This window comes from Gordionus sp. m RMFG-2023, chromosome 5 (assembly GCF_954871325.1).
Source record: "Gordionus sp. m RMFG-2023 chromosome 5, tfGorSpeb1-WG-v2, whole genome shotgun sequence".
Taxonomy (NCBI): Eukaryota; Metazoa; Nematomorpha; class Gordioida; order Chordodea; family Parachordodidae; genus Gordionus; species Gordionus sp. m RMFG-2023.
In genome coordinates, this window is record NC_088779.1 from 14,958,190 (window position 1) to 14,977,449 (window position 19,260).

The following is a 19,260-nucleotide window of genomic DNA, read 5'->3' on the forward strand; positions in this document are numbered from 1 at the left end:
TTTTTTATGTAATTTTTTTATGAAAGCTATTGTTTTTATGTTATTTTTTTATGATTGGTTCATTTTCTTATTGGTTAATTTTTTATTTAAGATATTTTAAAATTAATATATCTTTTTTTATTTAAGATATTTTAAAACAATTTTTTCTAAAATTTAAAATTCGTACAATTATTTAAAGGAAGTGATGGGGGCAAATAAGGGGGAAGGCTAGGGGTAAGGGGTAAAATTATTAGATTATGTACAATGCGGGTAGGTTTGGGGTAAGATTTTTGGTAGACGAAACTTTCCATTTTTAATTTTTTTTTTGGTATAAATCTTTTTTTGGTTCCCTTTTTTTTAGTTCCAATATATATTATATAATTCCTTCCATTTTTTTTAAAATGAATATTTTTGAAGTTGGTGTTTATACTCAAAATGATGAGAAAGCTTATGATTTTTGTCTAAATAATCAATTTATACCACCTGGAATACAACATACCTGTTGCAATTCCGTAATGCGGGTTGAAAAAAACAAGAGTTTACGATATCGATGCAGTAGGTGTCGTAGATCGTATTCAATATGGAAAGGTAATATTAATATATATATATATCATAAATGACGAATTTTTAGATTCCATTTTTGAAGGAATTCATGATGTTGGGAAATTTTTAAGACTAGTGTACTTGTACATAAGTACCAATTCTTTAAAAAATATTAAACAAAATTATTTTTAGGCCGTTATAAAATTTTAACTGCTTCGAAAGAGTTAGATTATGATAAGAAGGCAATTTCAAGATGGTAATCTAAAGTATAATATGGTTTTTTACTTCACTTATATAGGTTTAAAAAATTTCGAAAGGTATGTGGATTCCATATAGCCTCGAATCATTCAAAGATCGGGGGGCCTGGCCACGTTATTGAAATTGATGAAACTCATGTATGGAAGCGTAAATATAACCGTGGTCGGCATTTGACTTCCGAGGCTATATGGATTATTGGTGGTGTATGTCGGGAAACAAATGAGATATTTTTAAGTGCCACCACAACAAGAGATCAAGATACCACCTATCGTGTGGTTAAAGATAATGTTATGCAAGATTCCACGATAATGACTGACTCGTGGTTAGGGTATGTGAATTTATTTTTTCAATAAAGCAAAAGTGGTGATAAATGTAAATATATTTATCTTAGATATAATCGGCTAGAAAGTTCAAACTATTTCCACTATCGGATCAACCATTCGCAAAATTTTGTTGATCCAAATGACAGATCGATCCACACTCAAAAAGTCGAGAGGCTGTGGCGGGATCTAAAGGCAAATTATAAAAGACATGGGGATCGGGATAATATTCATGAATATCTTCTTGAATATAGATATTTTCGAAAATATAGATTATTAAATCGTTTTGATGTTTTTATTCATTTTATTAATGATTGTATAAATTTTAATAGTATATTTCAATTTAATGAATAAATTATTTCGATTGTTATGCTTAAATTTTATTTATTTTTGGAATCTTCCTTTAATTATAGTGTTATCACTAAAAAAAATTAAATTCTTTATACAAATTTTAGAAAAAATTATTCATATTAAGTTTGTATAGAAGGAATCATATTAAGTTTGTATAGAAGGAATCATATTAAGTTTATATAGAAGGAATCATATTAAGTTTGTATAGAAGGAATTATATTAAGTTTGTATAGAGGGAATCATATTAAGTTTGTATAGAAGGAATCGTATTAAGTTTGTTTAGAAGAAATCATATTAAGTTTGTATAGAAAGAATCAACCAAATAAATTTTAAATAGCGAAGTTTCATCTATCAAAAATTTAACCCCAAACCTACCCGCATTGTACATAATCTAATAATTTTACCCCTTACCCCTAGCCTTTGCCCCCATTCACTTCCTTTAAATAATTGTACGAATTTTAAATTTTAGAAAAAATTATTTTAAAATATCTTAAATAAAAAAAGATATATTAATTTAAAAATATCTTAAATAAAAAATTAACCAATAAGAAAATGAACCAATCATAAAAAAATAACAAAAAATCGCATAAAAAAATAACAAAAATAACATAAATAATTGCCCCTGAAAAGGTACCCTAACCCAAAATAATATAGATGAAAACTTTTATTGTGAGAAAAAAAAAATTACTTACTTATCTTATATTTTAAAATGGAATATTTTAAAAATTAAGTAAATAAAATGGCAGACGATAAATATAATTTTTGAAAGACATCCTTTTTTTAGAACTTTGTTAAAATTTTTGAATCGACGGATATTAATAAAAAGAAGTATTATTATACTTTTGAAACATAACTAGGTACCGTTACTAGTTACATTGATAAAAATATAACTAAATGAAGTTACTAGTTACATTTATAAAAATATAACTAGTTACAGTTATAGTTATATTATGAGTTACTTTCTGGTTAAATTTTAAAATAGTCTATTAATTCTGAAAATAGATTTTATGTTATGTACGAATTAATGATTTTTTCACTCACATTTGTCAAATATTTATTTTAAACTTATTGTAAATATATATATTTTAATATTAATTCAAATAGAACTGTATAATATTGGAGTTGTCAAGAAAATTGTGATAATAAGAATATTAGGGGAAGGGTATTTAGATAACTTATTTTTTATTTAATTATATATGCATGCATCCTATTGTATAATTTAAAAAACATTTTAGATCATACCATTTTTTTGGAAGGCAAAAAAGTCCTGAACAAGAAAACCATGACTTCCCCAGTGAGCTCATTGCAATTTAAGAAACGCTCAATATTATAACTGAAAAATTTTTTTTATAAATTGAAAATAGGTATCCAATAAAGTATAATAAACCCCACAAAAGTTTTGAAGATGGTTAAGTAACTATACTCTACCTAAGGGAGCTCTGCAAATTCAATTTTTTTTGGCCTGAGCCCATTGCAATTTATTAAAACGTGATCTCAGTTATACCTATTTGCAGGCACTACTAACAACCTCCTTTACCTTTAAGTCTGAAAATATTTTAATTTATTTTAAATAAGCTGTTTCAGCCAAACAAATTAACAACAGTAAATATATGATTATTTTTCTGTTAATATTTCGTTCTCTATGCATAAAAATATGATTGGGCAAAATATTCACTCACAATAATATAATATTGTTTGGAGTAGGTGCTCTGGTCCATGCTCGGATCAATGAAAGGAACCATTTTTAAAAAAGGAATAAAATATTAAATAATAAATATGAATATTTATATGTTAATATTGAAATATTCGTCTTCTATGCACAAAAATATAATTGAGCAAAATATTAATATTCAGTTCATTAATATAACTCTGGTTGGTGCTCGGGAAATATCGGTACATCCCTAAAAAAGAAATAATTGTTTTATTAAAAAAAAATGTCGTGGTTTGTTAAGTGATTAATTAGTCTATATTTTGTTTATTTGTAATTTAATGACCCCTATCTATAAATAAAAATGAATATCAAAACTCAATAGATATCGTTTAACTGAACTACTGAGCCAACTCATCTAATTGGTTTAAGTCTTAGCCAATTTTTATAATTTTAGAGATCCCAAAATTATTAAAAAAAGATATAATACCCTCATTTGATGATATCTATATATATAATAGCCGTAATCAAGAAATGAACGTTTTAGTATCTTTGTAATGTTAATTTTTTTTCTATCAACTTTCCTATCATCGTAACGTTAATTTTTTCACTTTCCTATCTCCTAATGTTAAAATTTTTTTTTTCTATCAACTTTCCTATCATCTTAATGTTAAATAAATCGAGGGCTATTATTATCTCGCTAATGTTAAAATTTTTTTTTTAAATTTTTTTTATGGCAAAACAGGGATTCGAACTCGCGACCTATCGTTCGGAAGGCAAACGTTCTTTCCATTTAGCCCCCCCCCCTTCAATATTATATTTTGATATATTTGTATATATATGAAACTTTTTTTTATAAAATTAACTTAATTTAATCAGAATGACGGGGTTGATGGGTAATTATTTAGTTAGGTGTATATGATATTAAATATGCTTTATTAATATTGGCCGGGAAATTTTTTTTTGCAGACATGGCCAGGCCTTATCAAAAAACCAAGGCCTATGCGACTTTCATATTCTGATTGTATTTTTAAATGAATTATGACTTATATATTTTATTTCAGTTCTTCCGAACGATAGGTTGCGAGTTCGAATCCCAGTGTTGCCATAAAAAATTTTTACATTAACGAGATAATAATAGCTCTCGATTTATTTAACACTAAGATGATAGGAAAGTTGATAGAAAAAAAATATTTTAACATTAGGAGAGAGGGAAGTGAAAAAATTAACGTTAAGATGATAGGAAAGTTGATAGAAAAAAAATTAACATTACCAAGATACGAAAACGTTCATTTCTAGATTTAGGAATTTTTTTGTGTTACCAGTTATTTGAAAATAATATTTAATTTTTATTCTTTGTAACGTTAATAAATAGAATACTATGGAAAATAGACAATCTCCCAAACAATCAAAGGAAAGTATCCGCAAATTACGGAATCACATAAAATCCAAATATAATAATCCTAAATTAGTTTCATTAATTACAACTCATAATCCTAATTCAAATTTATATCTCCCAATTGATTTATCAATTAAAACTGCTATGATTCGCGAATGCATAAGCCGTTTTCATCAAAAAATTAAACAAATCTTCCCTACCACTTACACTTCTATTTTGGGAAATAGAAAAAGATTAAACATAACAAAAGAAGTTTTATTTTCCATTAATTTAGATAAAATAATTTTATTTTAAAGATAGTGGTCGTAAAGTGCGAAGTCATATAAAATCCAAGAAACCCAAACCTATACTAGCTTTAGTACCTACACCTCAAAGTATTAATTTAAATAAACCTTTTCCTATTAATATATCAACTAAAACTGCTAATAACTGAACATGAATATCATATGTCAATTTTGTTTTTCCATGAATTTCATAGCTGAGAGACCGACTGACGGTAAATTCACACAGTGCTGTCATAAAGGGAAGGTTAACCTTACCCAAATACCATATCCTCCTTATTTAAAAAATCTTATATCAAACCCTCAAGATAAGTTACATAATAATTTTATGAAGAACATACGTTCTTATAATTCAGCAGTAGCTTTTGCATCGATGGGCGCAAAAATTTCGGAGCTTACAGGTAGTGGCCCTTATTGTTTCAAAGTGCACGGCCAAATATATCACCGCACATCTAATTTATACCCACCTTCTAATTCTTTGCCTACTTATGCCCAGTTAAACGTGTTAGATACGACACAGGCTATAGATAAGCGTATACACCATCCGGCAAATAGTAAATGTAATAAATATATTATGAAGCAATTAGATCAGTTAATACGACAAATTAATCCCTATGCTCTTAGTTTTAAGACATTAGGTGAAGTCCTTCAATCTGCATTAGAATTAGCAACTACTTCTAATACAAAACTCCCAACCATTAATATGATCTTTAAAGGAGATCGTTCTAGCGATCGACGCCGTTATAATTTACCATCTATGGATGACGTAGCTATGATTTTCAATAATGAAGATGGAGAGCCTCCTTTCAAAAGAGATATTAAAGTCTATCCCAAATCTATTGACAACGATCTCATTATTCTTAATGTATTGAGTCCAAATTTAGACCCCATGGTTTATCCTTTACTATTCCCTCATGGTGAACCTGGTTGGTCTCCTAATATGATCGCTGACAATTCTGACTAACAGGAGCTCTGGTAAATAATGATAGTATTTAGGGTGCTACTAAGAGATATTGTTTCATTAAAAAGAATATTCCCCGTCATTTTTGACGGGTTATCAACTAGTGAATTATAAATATCTAAAAATCGATAAATTCCTATAATAAATTTTCTCGGTCTTAGAAGATAATTATTTCTAATTCGATATCAATAATTAATAAGGAATTGAATTACTCGGTCTCTAATTTTTAATTTAAAGATTATAAGAAGAGAATATTTTATAAAAAAAAGTATATAATATTAAATAAATATGATTATTTTTCATATTAGTATTGAAATATTCGTCCTCTATATAAAAAAATATGATTGCGCAAAATATTTACAATAAACTAATAATAGGTTTGTTTGGAGTAAGTGATCCGGTCCATGAGTCGATGAAATAAACAATTTTTGAAAAGATCTAAATCTAATATTAAATAAGAATATTTCTATGCTAATATTGAAATATTCGTCCTCTATGTAAAATACAATTCAACAAAATATTCACATTCAGTCACAATAAAATAATTAATCGGTACTCTCAAAAAACTTTAAAATTAATGATTATGACAATTGTCACTTATCCAGGGTACATATTGACTGAAGTTTTATTTAAATTTGTTTTCAATATTAATTATTTCCAATTTGCGACAAAAAAAAATTCAAAAAACTTAAAAAAAAAAGATTATGACAATTGTCATTTATTTAGGGTACATCTTCCCTTTTATTTTAGCATGCTTAATAAATTATTTAGAAATTACAACTTCTTTTAATATACTTAAAAATAATTTCAGAAAAATGATTTAAAAAAACTATAAAATATTTCATTCATCTAAAAGATTGTTTATTTATATTAAAATTCACAAAAGAATTTCTCAAAAAAGATTTATTTACAGAATTTAAAATTCTTATCAAATTGTCAATTGCTTAAAATTTTGGGTGTGAAAATCACAAATTTATTGTTAAAATGATATTATAATTACATTTTTTTTATTAAAAAACATCAAACCATTTTCAATATAATAAAAAATAATTAAAATTTCATTTCAATATTAAATAAATAAAAATATTAAATAATATCATGTTTTTATTTATATAAAATAAATCGGGTCGATGCTGTGTTAGGGTCTGTGTACGGGTCGATGGATTTGGTCGACCAATTTGGTTACTTTATTTTTGGTTCATTTTTTCGACCAAAAACCCAACCAAAATCATGCTAATTCGACCCAACCAAGCAATTTTACCACACTAATAGGCTCTATCAATTTGTACTGAGAAAATATTTCAAAATATAGAGCAATTTCTTTGAAAAAAAGTACCTATTTATTTTTGTGAGCTAAATTTGATGTATTATTTTGTTCGATGAATGTTGGAGCAATAAATTCCTGAAATAATTCATCTAATTCGATATCTTTTATATTAAAACTGGCTATAATATATTCAACTTAATAATTAGATTTTCCTATTTATTGTTTCTAGATTCGGTTTTTTTTTCTTTCTAAATATAAAAAATAATTGAATTAAGGAATTTATTCAGTTTGAAATGATGAGATTTTATGATCATCAAATTTGATAGGAATTTTCTATATTATTGATAATTTGGGATTTTAAAGATTTAACTCTATTACAATTTAACAAAAATTTTACCATGTTATTAAGGTCATCCATATATATTGATAAATTGGCCTCGGCCAAATGGTTTTCAAAAAATAATTTTAATATTGGAGTTTTGGGGATAAAAAATTAGATTAAATAGCTGAATCATTTTATAAATTCTTTTGAGAACTGGTACCACAATGATAGTCATATTGTTTGGAATACTTCGTAGATGTTTTGATCATTCAATTTCTTAGAATCCATAATTTTCATTAAAATGGATATCTTGTTTGTGGATCTGCTGAATTTAGCAAAACAACTAATTTTATATCATGAAGAATGCCCCTATTTTCCTGCATTGTGAATTGTAAGATAGAATCAACCGATGGGGATGCTGAATCTATTCATAATTAATAATTCGGTCATTCCTAAATTCACACTCGCGTTATTAGTTCAATACAAGGGTATTAAATTAGATAGTTTAAGGTTATAATTTACAAGATAGGCATAAATGCACTATCTCACGATTTCTCCGAGTCAGAAAAAATTTCTGGAAGTTTACTTGAAGTCCTTTTTTTGTTGGGAATGTTTTAGCAACTGCATTTGATGCATACTTTAAGATCAGGACCTTGGATATTTAGCACTTTTAGGACTTCTGTTCTTACACATTTTCCCTAATTGTTTATTTTTGAATTAGGAAAAAAATAGGCAATAAGTTTGTAGTTTGCTATCTGTATATTATAACTAAGTGAATATTTTATAGTGCACTAGATAAATGTAGTGCACCTCGAATATTATGGTTTTATCACCATAAAAATGTTGTTTTCAAAGTATGGTTAAATATTTTTTGATGATTGCCTATTTTTTTTAAATTGGATAGGATTTTGCCCTGTTTTTTTACACCATAGACTTTATGGCTGATTTTCTATTGTTATACAAATTGCATTTGAACTATTATGGTTATCTTATTTAGCCCACAAAAAAATTCAAAGAATTTAGGTGTTGCATTTTAAATTAATAGAAGTGGAAAAGATATAATGCAAAATCATAGATTGGATTTTAAAAATTATATAAATTATTTACTCGCATCACATAAGAATCATTTCCATCATTAGAGAAAAAGTAATAATAAACAAAGCGATTTATCATAATAATTATGTCGTAATTTTTAAAGGGATCATGACTATCCGGGATCTTCACGGGATTTAAAGGGATAACTAAAAAATTAGGGTTGATAATTAAGGAATGATAATACGGGATTATCACGTTTTAATCGTGATAAAGAGGAATCTAATTTTAAAAGCGTTTTCCACGAGTTTCGTTGCGTTTTAATTTTAATTTTGTTTTTTTTTGGCCTTATGATATAAGATATGTCTAGTATAGGGTATCATTCGATAGCTAATCAAAAGATTTATTCAACTGGAGGTCAATCTCTGCCCCAGTGATAATACCGTATAGTTCTTTATCCTTTAAAAAATTGAAATTTTAAAGGGATCCCTTTAAATCCCGTGAAGATCCCGGATAGTCATGATCCCTTTAAAAATTACGACAATTATAAAGTTTTGGAAATTTAAAAAAAAATTTTTTTACACAATTATTTTTTCTTTCTTTTCTAAAAATAATCCGATATTTAATCTAAGCGGGCTAATATTTCAAAATACAATCTGATATTTTCATCATTTTATGATTAAATCATTATATAATATTTATAATTTTAATAAAAAATGAACAAAAATTCAATTTATTTGTAATTGTGAATTTTTTAAATCAATATTATAAAAGAAAAATTTGTTAAAAATGAGATATTATTTGTTTTTGCAAAGGATTTATATTTAACAAGTGGCAATCAGCCATAAATTTCCCAATATTTTATAAAGATGATTAACTCTTGGTAATAAAAAAGTAGACCTAATCATTTGGGAAAAACCAAATATTGCCTTAGCAGAGTTGTTAAAGTAGCGCGCTATCTTTTTTGTTATCGATAGCTAATAGCGTGTTCTTTTCTTCCAATTATTTTTTTAGCGCGCTCCTTTTTTTGACTTCCAAAAAATATAATGAATGTAACTGTAAACAAAATAAATGTAATTTAATATCATAAATAATTATTTATAATTTTTATTATTTAATTTTGAAATTTATATTTTCAATTTTTATTATAAACCTAAATCATTTGGTGTAAATTATTTAAAATGATATCGCAAATGAATAAAGAAATCGATGTGAGTCAAATGATAATTGAAGTGGTGGTAGATACCTTGGAAGAAAATGTATTTGAACAGTAATACAAATTTTCCATTTTCAAAATTGAAAAATATTTTTGGCTAAAAATTTATTTGTATAAAATGTAGAAATATCCTCAAATAAATCTAGTGGCTATAACCTCAAAAAATACCTAAAGGTATAGTATTTTTATTTTTTTGTAAGAGTGTTTATGCCAGTGTTTTAAGAGATAGAATAAAATCCTAATAATTTTGGAATAGTGGAGAGTACATCCAAACAAATTCAATTCAAGTTAAATTGATATTGTACATGCCAATATTTCTCAGAAACTGCCTATAAAGTAATTATCGATTTTATAATTGATACAGTTCAGCCAATGTCATTGGTTGGTAATCCATCATTTAGCAGATGATTAAAACTCTATCCCCTAGTACAACAATTTTTTGTCGCCAGACAATAATAATTAGAACCACAAAACGACTTCCAAGATCTTTCTCTCTCTCAAGAAAAGAAATTTTTGAAATAAAGGATACCAATATAATAGAAAATCTTTTTGATAATTTTTCATATATTAAATATATGTATATAATATTATACACTGCCTTACCCTAAAGTTCTCGTGTTGAGAGATTATTTAGCTAGGCGAATACTTTCTGATCGTCGCTCTAGACTTGGGGATGATAGTATAGAAATGATTTTATTATTAAAATGCAATAAAATAAATAAATAGTTATTTTTATTACATTAATTTAAATATATATAAATGTCGATTTTCATAAAATTATATTATAAGCAAAAAATAAAACATATTTATTTCTAATATTTTTTTATAAAAATGGCCTAAAAAGTAGCCAAAGCTACTTTTAAAAATTAGTAGCTAATAGCTAGCTATTTTTTTGATGGGTAGCGATAGCGGTAGCGCACTATTTAAAAAAAAATAGCGATAGCGGTAGTTCGTTTTAGTCAATTTTATATAATAAATGCTCATAAAAATAATTATAATTAATTCTAAAATCATAATTTTTTTATTTAATTTTATTTTGATTGAAATTTATATTTAAAAATCTGTATAATAAATCTAGTTTTCAAAATAATTTAAAATGTTGACGATAGAGATTGATATTGAACATAATTTTGTTTACAGATCATATCGAAAAAGTAATTTCCCTGGAAAATAATAATATGGAATCCTCTTTTCCTGAATTCACAAAATACAGGGTATAAATTTCATTGTAAGATGTGCAGGAAGGTTTTATCATCAAACAAAAATAGTAGCTTCAAAGACAAAGCATTTAAAAGAAATATATCAAACAAATTTAATATCAATGTGTAGTACAATCCTTAATCTTTATAATAAAATTTGAATCAAAGCTGTATCTATAATAGTTTTTGTGCTTGATGAATTTATGTGAAAGTTGATTTTTTGGTCCAGTCCAACATGGTTTGTTTCAACTGACCATAATATATTATTCAAGAATTATATTATAAATTAAAAATTACAAAAATATAATAATATTAAAATTTCATTTTATCATCAGACTCATCTAATTAAAAATAATATTTTATAAATTATCTGGATGTTAAACATGCTTAAAATTAACCACTTATCTATTTATATATTTATAAATTTTATCAAGACATGCAAAAAATATACTCTATCCTTTCAGATCTTAACCAATTTTGAGAGAAATTGATTCAATAGAAAAAAAGTCAAAGAGTGGTGGCCTGACAAGTTGGCAATCAAGGCCATCTACTTATCCCCTACATAATTTTTATTACAACTATTACTATTATAACTTTAGACTGACACTAGCTATAATTATATTGAAATAATAATACTATTGAAAATCATCTAGACCGATTTTTTTTTAATTTAAAGATATTCAAATATTTTAATAATTGTATAATTTTTCTTATATAAAAAATATGTATATTAAATTTAAATTGCATTGCATGCTAATGTTGAACAATTATTTAGTCAAATCTTATACTTTCTTATTGTCACTCAAGACTTGTGGATGATAGTATGAAAATGTTATTATTATTGAGATGCAATAAAAATAAATAAATATTTAAAATTTTAGTCATATTATTTATTTGCATAAATAGAGATATGTAAATATTTTGAAAAAAATTCTAAAATAGAATAAAAAATAGATTCAGCTACTTTTTTGAAAACATTAGTGGTAGCTTTAGCCAGTTACTCTTTTTTGTAGAAACAAAAAATTTCAAAATGTTTCTTGTTTTGCTCATTTTTGCATAAAAAATTTTTCCATTCAAAGATAGATGGTAAATAAAAATCTATTTTAATATTGAATATGCACTAATTATCGGATTAGTTTTGTATGAATATTGGAAAATATAAAATTAAATTGGATAGGTAAAAAAAATTTGTGGATTAAAAAAGCCTTAGAAGCCAAGCCCTGCCTGCATTAATCTATTATTTTTATGTTGCCCTGCCCACCCTGTTAAATTTTTTGTCAGGCCCAAAATCCTTATTTCCCAACCTCATAGGATTTTCCATCCTGTGCTTCATTTTTTTCCATTGAATTATATATTTTTTTAATTTGCTACCAAGCTTATTATTAATTTCAAATTTGCCCAGCTTTCCCCATAAAAATCTTACAAAAAGTCCCTGACCCATAAAGATTTAAGAAAAGTTTGATCTTTTAAAAAGAAAATTAGTATGAGTTTTCTGGCCATCACATTTTTAATATCTAGATCTAATTTTTCCCCAATGTCAATTAAACCCTACATCTATGCCTATCTATTTCCACAACTACTATTTTATAAATCATTGTTTTTGATATCAATATTGTGCTTACAAGATTATATATAAACAAATTGTTTAATTTTTTATGAATGTACTATACTATTTATTATAGAATATGTAGTTTAATTATACAGCTCTTAAAATACAAAAAAATAAGCATATTTTAATTTATTTTCAAATAGTATTAATCAAAATATTAGCTTGAGATTCAAAAAAAATATATCAAAATTTTAATGTCCATGCTAGTTAGCCTATTAAAATTTTATAAAAAATAAGAGATTTGTATCTGCCTTATATTTAATGCATAAATTGTCCAGCCCAGTCAAATATTTTTTATTTATCTGTTGGCCTGGCCTGTTACATTTTTTTTTTTTAAAAATTCCTAATAACAATTGATACCATAAGTATATTATTGGTACACCTCTGCTAATAATCTATTCCAGAGGGCAGAATTTAAAGGTTTTATAGTCTTAAATTGATATTATTAATAAATTCATTAATATAATATCTATATTTATACTTCAAATATTTGACATATTCTATTGGTCATTTCACTATGACTCTGATTTCCATTAATAATATCAATAGGTGTGCCACGTGTATCAATAAAATATAAAGATGGAATTAATAAAACTGGATAAATATCAGAAAATTGTTTGCTTTCTAATGATGATTCTTGTATCTTAACTGCTACAACTTTAAAAGAACTAAATAATTGTTGTATGTCTATCATCTCTAAAATTTTTAAATTTTCACGAGATTGTTCATCATTTCCTAAAGAGAGTTTTAATAATAAATTTTTTAAAATATTAAACCATAAATAAAAACAATAAATATGGATTTTTGCAGCTTTGCTTGTGTAATAGCTTGTGATATGGACCCTAAAAACCACATGCGATGGAATAGGCTAAACTTTTGCGATCTAAAAAATATACCATTCTAATTGACAGGTAACGTGACATTTCATATAAAACTAAAAACATCTGATCAATCGAAAATTTAATTCAATGTCATATAATAATATCTAGACTGATGATCATTCATAAATGCATTTTAAAGTATAGCCTCAAATAGGCCTAAGACGCCATTAAAACCATCTTGATTGCATATTAAAATTCTGACTAGGTGCCCAACATTTCAAATAAGATTAAATTTAAGTAAATATTTTATTTTTATAATAATTATTTTCCAAGAGTTGGTCGCAGACCTATTAAAAATAGTCTTATTTATGATTATTTGAGTCTGAGTTTTTATATCTTTGATTCTATATTGTAATGCAGGGAGTCGCTAGCCCAATCTCAGGGTGCTCAACTAAAAAAATTTGTATGGAGGCCTACGCCCTCGATACCCCCCATTTTGCGGGGCTTCGGCTAGCTTTTGTCCGGATTTCGGCAGGGTTTGATATTAATATATTATACTTATTATTTGCTAACTCTCAACAATTATTCTGAATTTCATATTTTGTCATTTATTCTATTTTGCAAAAATAAACTAGCATATAAATAATTTAAACAATACAAGACATTTCTAAAAATATTATTTTTTAATACAAAATCTATTTATTACAGTATAAAATATTTTCGATTGCTGATATAAAAAAATCATCTAAAGAATTACAAGTAATAAAAAAAGGTTAATTAATTACAGTATAAAATATTTTCGATTGCTGATATAAAAAAATCGTCTAAAGAATTAGAAGTGATAAAAAAGGTAAATTAATTTATACATATGCCTCAAATGATGGGAGATGATAGACTTAAGCCAAATGGCATATTAGCAAAAAATAAAAGCTATATTTTTTCTTATTATTACGCATTTTCCGAATCGATAAAAAGTTACGAAGTGGTCAAGAAAATGGATGTATAAATAATATCGTAAACGAAATTCAATTACCTGAGAATTTATTGCCATCTTTTCAGTAATGTTATATATCATTTTTTTAAATTTTGGTCACTCCAAGTAATTATAGTTGTTAATTTTTGATATATAAAATAAAAATAAGATGGGAATGAATTAGGAAATTTAGAATGATAGAGAAAATAATAAATATAAAGAAATACATTTTAAATTATATTTTATGTCTTATTTAAAGGTTACTTGGAAACATTAAAGTTCTTACCTTGTGATGACTTATTCTATAAAATTGACATACAACAATCCCTAGCAAGCTTCAAATCTACAAACAATGGCTCATTTTTTATATAAATTTTTTATTGAATTTATGTTGAAATTTAATTTATATCTTTTGATATTTTTTTAATAACGATAGTTTAAAAAAATAAATTACTCTTAATGAGCTCCCATAATCTTCTTAATTAATTTACCTAAATTAATATAATTTTAAAAACTTATGAACCATTTGGAAAATATTTATACCAATTTCTAAAAGACTTCTTGAGATTTTCTTATGGTTCTTCAGGGTTTCTAGAATTACTTCAAAGTTAAATTATGTATTTTGGCAAAATTTTTGCCATTAAAATATTCATTATGAATTTTAACATTTTATTAAAACTTATTTTGTGGCAATTTTTTTTATTTAATAAAATGATATTCATGTTATATACTAAATTTAATATAGTCATTTTTGAGTTGATAATTTAAAAAAAAAGATTAATTCAGATTTTAAAAAAATTTTCAATTTTTTTTTTAGAATTTGAGAGGAATTGTACAAGCAATACAAATTAATCTAAAGTAAACATAATAATTGGTGTGTATATGGTGTTGTAATGAAATGTATATAAAAATGGTATTGTAGATATGACCTGATTTATACTAACCTTTAAATTGTTTTTTTTTGTGTTTGTATAAACTAGTAGAAAGCCCGTCAAAAATGACGGGGAATGAGATTTTTATTCATTTTTTACGATAGGCGTCATGCCAGGTTCAAGCTCACAATATTAGGAAGCACAAGATCTTATCATTTAAAAAAATTTATCAAGCCCAGCTCAACCCTTAATAATTTGTAAAAGATATTTCCAAGTCAGGTGCAAGCTAATATTAATTTTGAGGTTATAAGCCCAGTCTTATCCATTATAATTTTGAAAATTTTTTCCAGCCTCGGAGATAGTTAAATTTTTAATATCATCACATGAACAGGAAATATCGGATTTTCCAATTAATCTAATATGGAAAAAAACATGTAAATTCCGTATTAAGGGAAACTGGGAAGGCCTGGGCAACCAACTTATTAGAGAATCATGACAAATAAAATAAAAATAACCGACTTTTATATTTTTTTGTAATATGATCAATTAAAATTATATCTAAAAAATATGTTGTTTATTACATAGGGTTATTGTTGTTTTTCAGATAAATTTAATGTATGTCTTGCATTTCTGAAATTATTTGTTAATGAATTTGATAAGGGATATATATTTTTTATGTTAAGTAAAAATAAAATGCTGTCTAATAAAATTAAAAAAATGCCATTAAACACTAATGAAACTTATATGCAAATTATTTATATATTTTTTAAGATATTTTTTTTTATTGACACATAAATTTAGGATAATTATTTTAAAAAATAATAAGGATTATTTATTATGTATTTGATAAAATTAAGAGCAAATCCTTGTTGACATTTTAATTTTTGATGGAAAAAGCCACAAAATAAATCTGGGCGGTCGTCTGGAGAGGAAATAATTAATGTATAATTATATATCATTTAGGGTTGTAGATGAAAGTGATGACGGATTAACAAAGCAGTGTACAAAAAACATTACGTCCTGATAAAGATGATATGCCTATGCCTTGGGATACTGGTAAAAGAAGAAAGTAAAACGATATTTCTGTCAATGTCAGCATTGGTATCCCCCTCTAAAATAGAATCATAAACGACAATGTTAACTCAACCATAAAACGGTCGTAAGTATTGTTATAAAGGCCACGACAGAACTACTGCATATTTTTCCATTAATAAAGTTGATGAAATTAGCCGTACTGTACATTCAAGTTCGAACATTCCTCTAAATATTCATGAAAGTTTCTCAGAGAATCGGATAAAGTAATATTTATATTAACTCCTAGTAAAGTGAATGATAGTACAGAATTAAATGTTTATATTTGTTAAAAAATAGGCGGAGACATAGGGATTGTGGTAGTGGTGATAGTATAATTTGGAGAACTAGGTGAAAATAAAATAAACAAAGATATAAAACATAAGATAAAAAAATAATAAACCTCCAGATGAGTTCATTTCAAGCGTAGTTCTTTATTATTTTGTCTACCAGTAACTCTAGAACGGGTAAGGCGTTTGTTTAATCGTCATTATTTTCTTTGCTTATCTTTAATAATAGAGTTTTGTAGCAATGTGAGGGATTAGGGTAAGCCTAAACAAATAAAGAAATCAGGCAAAAATATCTATTGTTGAAATTAAACAAACATTAAAATAATGTAAAACTGGTAGATGGGTCAATATTAGATGCATATTTCTAGTTGGAGGGCTATCATCAAAAATAATTTTTGGTGGACTTATCAAGCCTATTATGATATTCTAAAAGTTAAAAAATAACATGATGAATGTAATGTTATTAAGATTAAGGTTAATTAATTGTAAGGTAATTAAAAAATAAGATTAAAAAAGGGGGAAAAAAGAAGGTAAAAATTATTATATTATAAAAATAATAAAAATTAAATTAAAGGAATTGATAAGGTTTTGAGAAATAGTTGTTAATAGATAATAGAGATAGAAAGAAAAGAATTAGATAATAAAATTTAGTGATAAATAAATTAATTAAGGGAGGGGAAAAAAATAAAGAAAGAGTTATTTATAAGGATTGGAGATTATAAAGGTTAGGATAAGAATATTTAAATATTTGAATATACTTGGTTATCTTCTTAATTATTGGTTATAAAAGAAAAATATGAGTATAAAAAATTGTAATGTAAAATACTGACAAAAATTGTGAGTTTGTTCAAAATAAATATAAAAGTTGAGTATCTTGTAGAGATTTCATTAATGTGTAAATGATAATATGAGATGAAAATTGATAAGGTAATTTAAAAATAAAGAAAGGATTAAGTGAAATAAAAAGTTTCATTCATATTTACAAAGTTGAGGGAATATTGTTTTTATCAATTCAAAGACCATTTTTCAAATTTCTCAATCCATGTTAGGTATGTGTACACCATCAATTCTCGAAATTCCATTCATCTGTTTGTATAAAATAAATAAATAAAATCAACAAATAAAAAAAATAAAAATAATTATGTACCGATGACATGACGTCACGATGACGTAGTGAGGACATCGGAAAATTATAATATAGATTATTATATAGATTTTTTTTATATATAAATTGTTAAATTGATTTTTTTATATAAATTATTAAATTAATATGTAAATTGATTTTTTGTTTGTAACATGCTATATAAGCATTACACTTCTCGTTTTCATAAAAAAAAAGAAGAATTTTAAAAATAAATTAAATAAAATAAAAATTAAACTTGTTTAAAAAAAAACTTTATGGTGGCAGTTTTGCTACATATTCGAGGAAATTAAATAAATAAATATGAAACAGCCCAATAATAATGTTAATATAAATATTGAATTTCCAATATACTCAGGCAATGGCGACTTTTTTGAGTAGATTCGAAGACATCTTCAAGGACACTTAGATCGGACATCGAAAAAGCAGGTTCCTTTCAAGAAGACTACCAGATGAGGTATATATCAAGCTCAAATTGATATGTTCACCTACCGACTTCATCAATCAATCTATATTGATTAAAAAAATCAGGTTATTACACCCGAGGAAATCTACAAGTTCTAACTTATTATTATTTAACGCAGCTGTACAAAGTAAAAACGAAAGTTACATCAATTGGCTGAAGTAGATAATGCATTTTAAAAAATGAATGTTTGCTAAGTGATAGTAGAGTTATTGAAAAAGTAAAAATTTTATCAATCAGCAAAAATATTAGGCAGAAAATTACGTTAAAAGAAAACATTACAGCAGAAGTTCTTACTTTAAGAGATGATTTTGAAGAGTTAAAATTAAAAGAAAATATAATTTCTAAAGTTGAAAATATTTCTTTAAACGAAAAAACAGAAAATGATACAACCGTGAAACATGTAGAAAGGAAAGAGGTAGGAAAACAGAAGAAAATAAACAGTTGGTGAGATATGGAGACCATGACTAACGACAAAATTTACAATCTAATTACGATAACAGACAACGATGGACAACAAGAGGCCATGACTTTTAAAGAAATAATTATCAAGGAAATAATTACAACCCCAGATATCAGAATTATAACGCGAATTATTACAACAACGTCAGGGCAAACTATCCAGGATCGTACAATAATTTTTCGATATTTGATAATAGAGATAGTTATAATAACAATAACTATAATAATTATAGGTTTAATAATGATTATAATTACAGATATAACAGACACTATAACGATTCAAGATTTATTCAAAGACATAACGATAATCATAAAATTGGAAATCAAGGAAGAAATCAAGTATGCAATTATGAATATCATAACAACGATAATAATCAATCACGATACACAAATAAAGTTAACACTGTGAATATAGAAGAGATAAAAGAAGATGATAATGACAAACTAGAAGGTTACAGTATATTTGAATGACATGCCTATTTTGATGCAGATCGATACCGGTTCCACGTATAGCATCCTACCTATTCATATCGCGGAAAAGATTGGAGTAAAAATCTTAAATAAATCAGATATTAAATTAACTGGATACAATGGAAACACAATAAATGTATTAGGAACTATCAAAGTCAAGGCTGGCAAAGAAAAACCCATTGCTTTCGCGATTAAAATCAGAGTTCAATTATACAAATATAGAGAGAGAAGCTTTATTTGTTATATGCGGTAAAAAAAGTTTCAAGAATATTTAATTGGTACGAGATTTACAATAATCACAGATCACAAGC

General features: G+C 25.6%; 1 protein-coding gene across 1 annotated transcript in view; it reads right to left on the reverse strand.

Annotated features, from left to right (window-relative positions):
* The window catches only part of LOC135929296 (UBX domain-containing protein 4-like), a 28,538-nt gene extending 15,237 nt beyond the window's left edge, over window positions 1-13,301 (reverse strand). The window contains exons 1-2 of the mRNA XM_065465813.1: window positions 13,162-13,301; window positions 12,867-13,120 (exon numbers count right to left, since the gene is read on the reverse strand). Of these exons, the coding sequence (XP_065321885.1) occupies window positions 12,867-13,120; window positions 13,162-13,240 (333 nt within the window). The 5' untranslated portion in view covers window positions 13,241-13,301. The remainder of the gene's footprint in view (window positions 1-12,866; window positions 13,121-13,161) is intronic.
* Window positions 13,302-19,260: the final 5,959 nt, after the last annotated feature.